The 10,231-nt window shown below is 35.9% G+C and overlaps 1 protein-coding gene across 2 annotated transcripts in view; it reads right to left on the bottom strand.

The window, feature by feature from the left end:
- Positions 1-2,799: 2,799 nt before the first annotated feature.
- Positions 2,800-10,231, bottom strand: part of Lmo4 (LIM domain only 4) — a 19,646-nt gene continuing 12,214 nt past the window's right edge. For both annotated transcript variants that reach the window (XM_005339123.4, XM_005339124.5), the window contains exon 5: positions 2,800-6,883. In XM_005339123.4, the coding sequence (XP_005339180.1) occupies positions 6,875-6,883 (9 nt within the window). In that variant the 3' untranslated portion in view covers positions 2,800-6,874. The remainder of the gene's footprint in view (positions 6,884-10,231) is intronic.

Genomic DNA, 10,231 nt, shown 5'->3' with positions numbered 1-10,231 from the left:
AGCCCCACATTGTTTTGCTATTTACTACTGATGCTCTGTAGTTTGGAATTTTGTGGTTTGAATCTATAAGTGTGTTGATTCATGCATATTTTCTGGGCCTTCCAACCTAAGGAAGATTCAATGAGATGGATAATTTAGACTTCAGGCTGGGAAAAAAAAAAAAAAAACATTGGCTAACTTTAGTCTTATTCTGTACATAGTAGAATGAAAGATTAAAAGCCTGGAAAGGGCCATTGGGATACTCTGTGAAAATAACAGAAAAAATTATGAGTTTGAGAACTAGTACTTTGGCATCAAAATTCACTATAGTCGAGAGTCCATGCCAGGGTTGGGGAAAAAAAGTCTTCTTTGCTTAACCTTTATGTCAACATCAAAGAATGTTTTATTAAAGTGGAGGAGACAGTTTTCCTTAAGTGTTTTTTGGTATTGAGGGTTGTTGTTTTGTGATCCTGGGGATTGAAGCCAGAGGTACTCTACTACTGAATTATATCCCAGTCTTTTTCATCTTTTATTTTGAGACAGGGTCTCACTAAATGGCTGAGGCTGGCCTGGAACTTGTGATCCTCCTGCCTTAGCCTCCTCCTGAGTTAGAATTAGAGGCCTGCACAACCATACCCGGCTTCTTAACTGTTTTTTTTTTCTCCTTGTAATAAAAGCAACTTAGAGCTAATGGTGTGTTATAGTAATTTATTTACAAATTTTGATATCTTTTTGGACTAGCAATTAATGAGAAAATAGGAACTACAGCCAACAAATTTTTAAAAATCAGCTTAGAATTGTTTGGATGTAATTAAAAGTATAATCTGTTCCATTTGAATACCTCAGTGCTCTCCGATCTTAAAACAACAAATATAAATATTAGTTCTTTCATGGTATGTATGTTTTTCACATATGCTAGGCTACGTTAAAATTTTCTATAAAAATTGTCATGCTTGGGGTTGGTAGAGTGCTTGCCTAGCATGCACAAAGCCCTGGGTTTGATATCCAGCCCTGAAAACAAAAGAAAGCATGAGAGAGAGAGAGAGAGAGAGAGAGAGAGAGAGAGAGAGAGAGAGAGAGAGATCTTTTATACTTTTACAAGTATACAATGAATTTTATGTAAGCTAACTCATTGGCTTTTTATGTGGCTCAAGTCACAGTTCATTCAAACATTTTAAACATACCATTTACTAGTTTATATGAAGTGTATTTCTTCATTTTGCTTTCTGAACTGATATGATTATTAAGTCTTGCTCTGTTTTCTCAGCAACAACTAGTGGGCAGAGTTCTTATCAATTTACACTTAATAATTCATCATGAAGTAGCCGAGATTCCCTAAGACCCAAAAGTATTTATTTTAGAGCAAGGCTGAAATATGTAGGCAAACTGAATGAGTTGGCATTTCAGGTGGATAAAGGTAAAGCATGATGCTTTAATTTTTTAAGGGAAAAGAAACTAGTTATAGCTCATAGAATGAAATATATCATTGTTGCACTCTAACAATTTGTAAGGCAAGTCTACCCAAATGCCCCAAATTGCCAGAGTTCAAAAAGCAATTCTAGTACTTTCGGTCTTAATAAAATTGACCTGCCATGTTGGAGGTTGAGGCAAAAGGAAAATAAGCAATACCAATATGACCTTTATTTTAAACGATGATATTTTGTTCATCATGGGTTTTTTTTGCATTCATTTTATTTTTTTTTAAACTGCATTCAAACATTAACTAAAAGATTTTTTTTGGCACACCCTAATATCTACACTCCAAGTGAGTGCCCACTCAATTTAGCCTTGGCTCTGCTTAATAAATCACCTCTCTGAACTTCAATTACCTCATCTGTAAAACTGAAGTAATTAATAATAATTGAAAGGATTACTGTGAGGACTGAATGAGATTGCATGTGTAAGTACTTGTTCACTGTAAATGTTTATGTATAAATACACTTACAATGCTTTATGTAACTCTGAGACAAAGTTATTATATTAAACAGTATATTTAAAAATGTAAGGTTTATAGGCAATGTAAAGTCCCATGATTGATAACAGAAATTTAAATAGAGGCCTTAGAATGGTATTCAGAATTTGACACACTCATCCCTACCAAACCTTATTTTTTTTAAAAAAAAAGTTAGACAGTTGCAGCCAAGCAATCCATTTTCTTTTCAGGTTTCATAATTAATCTTCATTTGTAAATTCAATTTGTCCTCAGATTTTCTCTTTACAGTTTCTAAAACATTCAATTCACTAAAAATGAGAAATTAATTTAGGAAGAAAGTCTTTAATGTTTTCTTAAAAACATTTTAAAAAATTACAACTCAACACAGGCAAACACCTATAGATATGAAAATTGTTTTTGAAAAAGTTGAGGATGTTAATCTTTTGATTCAAAGCAAGTGGATCTTTCTAGGCTGAAGGAAGGTGAGATGCCTCCTGTTCTCGTGAGCTAATGATTGTTCCCAAGCTGGTTAGAATGCAGTGCTAATTGCATTTTAAAACACCACCTCTGAAATCCTCTCCCCTCTCAGGATCTTACATCAATGTTTCCCATTTTCAATAAAACCTTTGCACTTCACCTTTCTCACTCAACAAATCCTGAACTGTAGGTGCGCAGGAAGAATTCAGTTCAGATCCTTCCCCTCCCCAGCAGTCTTTCATCTGGTGATAGGGATGCTTATGCTCAGGAAAGGCTGTCCTGCCCTGTTTCTGAGGGGACAGAGACAACTGAAGTCAGTACTTTGGTGGCTCAACTCAGGCTGGTTCATTTTAACAGAGAGTCATTAAACAACTTTCCAGTGTCATTCAAAGAACTTATAACAGAATCAATTGATTTTCATCCTATGCTTTATTAGTTGTGATTTAGGAGAGAGAATGGCCCTGTTTACACAGCTGTAACATGTCAGGACCTGCAGTACATTATTGGCTTGAGGCCTCCAAGTTGCAGTCCATTCTCAGCAGAATCAATCTGAACTTGAAAACATTCCCTCTAGGAAACATGCACATATCTACTAGTATAAAGCACTTCTTGTACAACTGAAAATAGTATTCACTTGAGTTAAGTTGCAAGTTCTCCTTCCAAAAATTGGCCCTGACTTGTCATCGCTCCCAGCATGTTCACAGTAGGAACGGGAGGGCCACAGATGCATCTTAGCTCGGTACCCAACATCGGTGCATGAGACACACTCTGCTGCTAGTCAGACCTCAGACTCTGCAAGTGGGAGTCGCTGGCTGCTTAACATGCATTCAGAGCATTGCCAATCTAAAATGGCTGCTCAGTAATACTTTAATTGCAGTTTCATGGAAACAAATTGCTATTTAACTGCAATAAGCATTTCTGTGACTTGGCTGGACTGACAATAGGTGAGTTTTAGTAACAAAGCCACAAGTAACATTAACTTGTAAATGGTCTGTGTTTCCAATGGCTCTCAAACTAAGTGGGTGGGGGGAGCAACCAGGATTGAACTCCCCAGGGAAGGAGTCTCTGAAACACCGCCTCATAATTTAAATACAATTATTTAGGCTATATGGGAACTGTCGATACATAGCTCTTGGATTCACTGTTTATTATATAATTTATTGGCTTTAAGAAATATTTTATATAAATAGTATTGTACATTAGAATCTTACTGTATTGACATTTGAAGCCATTTAATTTAAGAGCTTCATTTTAGATGATTAGTTGTTTCAAATATCAGTGCTAATAAGGGCAAAAGAAAAAGAATTTAAATATAGTTAATATTAAGAGGATGACAATTTCACAGGCTTCATTTTGGTGTGACAGTTTTCTCATTTTGTATTTTATAAGACACTACAGTCCGTGTTAAACTATTTCCTAATAAATCATGAAGAGCTGGAAATAGTTTCTGTGGCAAACGATTTGGTTTGGAAAGGCTTCAGGCTCCCCTGCTTTGCAGAATGTGTAAATCTAACTAGACAGTTAGATAGGTTAAAAAAAAAAAAAAAAAAACATTAAACCCTTTTAGAGGACAATCTTTTTACAAAATTGTTTCATTAGCAAGAGTGACAATTTGCATGATTGAGACATTTATATGTATCATAAACATAATTTTTTATCAGGAGTTCAGCAAGGCTCAGTAGCATTTGCTTTTATTTTGTAATTGCACTTGCTTGTAGGGACTGGGACCATCTTGCTCCATGATGTGGTTAATATTAAGTCCTTTCAGAAGAGTGGTGTACACCTCACTAATAACATCACAAATGCAATGGATGAAAGGTGGGTAAGCTCGTGGATTTTTTTTTTCTTTTTCCTAAGCTATGCTGGGGTTGGGGAAGGAAGTACAATCACAGCTCACATCAGAATAAACCTGAGTGTTTTTAGTAGCTTTCTATCCACACAGAGCATCCCCATTAGAGATGGGTTTTATTGTTTGAAATGCCTCTGGTTTCAAGAAAGTGTTTTACCTAAAGCAAGACTACTACTTAAATATGTTCTATTGTATATTCATAGCTCCATTAGTCCTTCTCCAATTTAGCACATCAAAGAGAAGGCTTCATCACTTGCATGTGGATTATACTAACATGAGTGACATTTGTAATCTTATAGGTCTGCAACTTAAGAAATGCTTTTAGAAGCTCGTTATTAAATACACAGCAGTGCTTCAGGAACCAGCCATATAATAGTTCATTTAAAATCTGTAACGACCTTCGCCCTCCATATCACTAAATGCCACACTGTATTACCTATTAAAGTTATTAACCACCTCCTTTGAATTTCTACACTATATGGGACACGAGTGCTTATGCCAAAAAGAATATAGAAGATGCTTGCAGTCTTCACACATTTCTCCCTTTACCACTGGAAGAGTCCAAGTTCCTTCAGAAAGCATTGTAAAGAAAAAAAGACATATGAACCAGATCAAGTTTGGAGAAATTCCCCAAAGGGTGTAAGTTAAACAGATATTGTTATGCATGTGATTTTTTTCCCCCTGCATTTTCTTTTTATAAAGCTCTGACAAAACAATTCATTTTAACTCTCTGCTTTTAAATTCTCCTACAGGAGGTTTATAGGAGGCTTGCCGTTTGAGCAACTAATTTTTCCGCCAGCCTGGAACTCTGAAAGCAGGAAGTGAGCATAGAAGTTCTCAAAGGAAAGGAAAACGGATGGTTTAGCTGAGGTGTGCGGAGCTAGACTTCTCCATTCTATCTACTCCTAGTATCAGTTGGTCTGGATGAGGGTTTTTTCTAGAGTAAAATAAAATGCCATTTTTGTAAAAAGGAAAGTAGACATATAAACACACCTGGTTGTATTAGCCTGTGCAGAAGCTGTAGTTGAGATTTGCTTACATGCATTGAGCCTGGTGGTGCAGGCCCGGTGGGTACCCAGGCCTCTTTGGTTTTTCCTTATTCCAAGACCAGGAGGCTGAGTCCTGGACCCCTCAGGGCACATCTCAGCTGCTGTAGAGACTCTTTGGCCCAGCCCAGCCACTGTCTCAAGACTACCACTAAATGAAATTAGAATCCTCCCCCAACAAACATATGGAAAGGCAAAGTCGGTGGAGGAGTGTAAGAGTAAAACAAAATAAACAACTCTCACTCACAGCAGACCACACAGTCTAAAAGCTCACCAGGAAACGGCTGCTTTCCCCATCGATGATCCTACACAAGAGTTGTAGGGCCCTAAGCTAATGGAACGTCAAATACACATAGGTGTGGTTTAGAAATGCTGCTCTCTTCAAAAGCTATAAACCTAATAACAGAACAAGATGGTTGTGCCATATACTTTAACATGCCTTTTGTCAGCACCCAAGGTTTTCCTAGTGAGAAAAAAGAATCAACAAAATAGCTGAAGAATCCAACAAGTATTTATGTGTAAACACAAGACTCATTGTGATATAGAAGTGTAATGAAGTGGGGTAACAGAATATTCTGAACTTATAAAAAGGACTCTGTTAGAAACATTGCTTTGCACCCCTGCCAAAAATGGCACAGATAAGTAATTTTGAAACTGCCATTTTGGCCCAGAGCTAAATATATATATCACCTCCCTCACCCCTCAAATTTAAAGTGAGTTTTTCATACAACAAAATAAAACTAATTTTTTTCCAAAATACAAAAGAAAAAAGCAGTGTTTAAACCCAAACTCCATTGAATATTTTTTTCTTTTAAGTTTTTATTATTTAAATACACCATACTAGAGCAAATGTCTCTGAAAATATCACAAATAAAAGATTTTTTTTTCTTCATTCAGCAAATTAGAAGTAAGGGGAAATTTCTACACAGTAGCTGCTATGAGCCTGATTTTTTTTCCAATTTTTTTTTCTTTTTCATTCTTTTTTTTTTTTTTTTAATCTTTGCCATGGGAGTAGCAACATTAGGACAAAAACACTTACATGCATACATACATTGTATTTTACAGAGATACAATAAAAGTGTTTGTGATAGAATTATCACAAAAGCCACATCTCTTTCCTTATCTCATGTTCAGTTTTGATTGAAACACGTTTCCTTACAACACTTAAATATACAAAGAGCAAATAGAATGTTGTTAAGGTAAAACACAGGGTACAAACTCTGGCCAGTGCCCTGCTAATTGTTAATGAGGGTAGAAAGCAGATTTGAATGCTTCTTTTAATTAGCTTCATTAGTCATTTCCCTCCCCCCAAGCTCCCTCCCCCCCAAAGATGTCCTCCGGTGGATCTTTTTTCATTTTCTCTACAGTCTCCCATTAGCCCAGGTTCATGGAGTCCTTAATGTTCATATTCAGTCATTTTAATACACCAATAAATGCAGGAAGGGCAATCAAGACTAAAGAAGGTGCAATGGCATGGAGCTGGCACTGGTGCTAGCTACAAAGGTGACTTGTCTACTGAAGACACATGGGATCCACCTGTGATGAACAAAATCTGAGATGAAGGCACGCATTCTGCATTACTCTGACCTTTTAGCAGACCTGCAAGAAATAAAAACGGGCATCTTAGCTAAAATGCTAAATTTGAGAGATATTAAACTCAAACACGACTGCTTTTGTCTTCTCTACATTCACTAATCTTTTTTTATTAGATTACTTTCCAACTGTGACTTGATAGAGCCTTTCTATGCTACTTACTCCGGCAGTGAAGAACTAAAGCATAACATTTTCTGCAGTTTTACTAGCAGAGAAAATGAGACAGTCAATGGACTTTGAGAAAGTTTTTGGTGTACAGTTCTACAATGAATTACTTAAACTCTGTTTAAGCAAATTTCTCTCCAAAAAGAATTTATTACCAACGTCTTACCTAGTCATGGAATCTTGGGGCTTTTTTAATCATGAAGACACTCAGAGCCAAGTCCCTATACAGAAAGTTTTGGGTTAACATGCTCACTTGTTGCAAGTACTGAGACTGTGTGTGTCTCTCAGTTTCCTCATCTTTAAAGCAGGGGTAATAAGGCTGCTGTGATAATTACTTAATATATAAGGAAGCCTGGACCTTCATGAAAGCTAAATAAACATTGGCAGTATCATTATTATTCTATTACCTCCTTGTGACATACTAGTCTTTACCTACAGAGGTGTACGAGTGTAAGTGTATGTATGTGTGTGTGAAAAGTTATATGTCCAAATAGTCAGGTATTATTTTTCATTTAATATTTCCATTCTGCTCTGTCACTTAATGTTTATTAATATTGTAAATATGTGAATCAATACATGTAATATCTTAATGATGCGTGAGAAATTAAAGAATATAGTTCCACGCAAGTCTAACTTCAACATCTGAAGTTAGAAATGGCAATCCATAGTCATCAAATACAATCTGCTTGCAATTATGAAAATGAAATAATATATATAAGGTTTTTATGGTTTTTAAATGACATTTTGAGCTTCCCAGAAAGTTCTCATTTCACCCTTTCCCTAACTTACTAAAAGCCTGAAGTCTATTAGGAACTGCAACCCCCCACTTCCAAGCTAATTAAAGTGGTGGAGGCTTAATTCCCCAGAGTGGAAGCTCAGTGTGAGAAAGGTAATTTGTCTGTCCAGAACAAAGATGCGGCAGCAGCCAGCAAGCATATTTAATAAATGAGCATCAAATGTCCTCTACGATGGACACACACAAAACCAATTATGTAACTATGGGGGAACAGTGAAGTGATATGTAAACTAGAAGGCTCGCTAAATTTTCCTCTGACTAAAGAGGCGTGATCTAACTCTTATTTTACTGAAAAGCACAGATAATTCTAGGTGGCCCAGTTACACTTTTGAATGGACGAAAAAATTCCAGAGCAGGCAGCAATTTACTAAAGAAAAAATTAGCCACAATTCCTGATTTTCATAACATTCTAGAAAGCAACATTCTTCTAAGGTAACCAAGTGCCCTTTAAATGATACAGGCTATAAAATTTTGTAGATCCTCAAATACTAGTGGTCTTACATTTCAGTCTGAAATCTGAGATTTCGATCATTACATGATTGAAAAGCCTAATTTTTTTTCCTCAGAATATACAAAAGCCAATGATGCAGAACAACAACTAAACTATATATACTTGCAAAGCTAGAAACAAATTTCAGGAGAATAAAAGTTTGAAGGAACAATTTGATGGGGGCTTTCCATACAATTAACTGCCTTTAAAGAAGGGATATACTAATAATCAACTCATTATTCTTAAGCCAGAGGATGCTTGAGTATATTTATTATGCCATCGAGCACTAAAAATATAATTGATTCTGAGAACAGAAGGAAAACCACCAAAATAAAAACCAATTTTCCCTACCCCAAATATGGAGAACAAGAGAAAAGAAAATAATAAAATGGAGCCATTTGTCATTTCTTCCCATCTCATCTCCTCCAGAAAGGAAACGCCACAGGGTTTTGAGAAAATAATTTTAAAGCATTCTCCAGGTCCAAAAATCAGTTTATGTTCCACCAGGAAGTGTGTTTTCATTAACTCTTCCCCCTTGCCCTCTCATTAATATCTCTCTGGACCATGTTCGGCTTGCCCAAAACCTTTATTTACAAAAACTACCTTGTGAATTGACTGTGCTCATGGTGAGCGGAGCACCAAGGGCAAAAATGTGAGACATTTATGTCAACAGGGAAATGTTCTTAATTAACATCACCCCCAAAACACAGCTTCTCACCAATGTCTGACAAGAACATTTCCTTAAGTTATATTTCCTTACGCCTTTTAAGAGCTATTAAATTTTGAAAGCCACCTGTCTCTCTCTTTTTTTGGCTTCCAACATTAAAAAAAATATATACTAGCAGGCCCTTATTCATTGCCTAAACTATATTTTGTGTCCCAAAATGAACCGTCTACCTCTCCCATCCTGAGAGAGGAATAGAAAGCAGAAGATTCCTATGAAAGTAACAATACACATAATCTTGTAAACAAGTAAGCCAGATTTTTCTCCAGTTTCCCTTCCTAGCCCCTCTACATTTACATCATCTTATACTCAATAAGATGGCACTGCAACCCTGCTCATATTTCTTGGGTGTCCTTGGCACTCAGTCCCTAGCTAATATTGCTATTGCCTACATTCAGTGCTTCATAATCGGCTTCGTTTTCTATTTCACCTCTCCATCCTTCAATTCTCACCATGCATGTTGGTGAGCTATAACAATCATTTTTTATACTTCACTAAGTCATGAAAGAAATGGTATAAAACCAGCAAGATAACAAGTTAGAGACAACTTGGAGGGGGATTAGGCTTTTCCATTAAAAAGGAGGGGAGTAGAGAAGAGATCCACCATTTTATTCCTAACACTTTTGTCAGTTTTTGTTACCAAGTGTAACTACAAATAGCTTTGCTTCTATTTCAAAATTAGTATCTCAAAGTATTTGTTATTCATTCACTGTTCCTGACTCTATCCTGTATTTTCACTTCTTTCAAATTCAAACCATAAAAATCTGTAAGTTTTCATATGTACGAGCGCTCCTTAAAGAAACTTTAATACCCCAGCAGAGGTGACTGGTTAATTTGCAATAAAAAATAAGATTTTTTATTTTTAAAATGGCTATTCTATGTAGCTTCTCATATTAGTAAGTTAAACAAATAAAGCTACACATAATTTTATAATTAACACTAAATAAAGAACACATTAAAAATTACCCCATAAACTTGAGCAAGGGAAAAAGATAAATACGAGCATTCAATATAGCAGTGTAATTTTAAATGGCTAAGTTTTCAATATTTGTCATTTTCCCCACACAGAGCATTAAGAAAATGCATTACAGACGACAAAGAAGCCTAATATTTTTCCCAGGACTTTTGAAGCTTGCTTAAATTCCTATTTGCAGACAAATGTTGTTTTTTTGTGATCCT

Source organism: Ictidomys tridecemlineatus, chromosome 11 (assembly GCF_052094955.1).
Source record: "Ictidomys tridecemlineatus isolate mIctTri1 chromosome 11, mIctTri1.hap1, whole genome shotgun sequence".
Classification (NCBI taxonomy): domain Eukaryota; kingdom Metazoa; phylum Chordata; class Mammalia; order Rodentia; family Sciuridae; genus Ictidomys; species Ictidomys tridecemlineatus.
The sequence above is the reverse complement of the archived record's forward strand: the minus strand, read 5'-3'. Positions and strand labels throughout refer to the sequence as shown.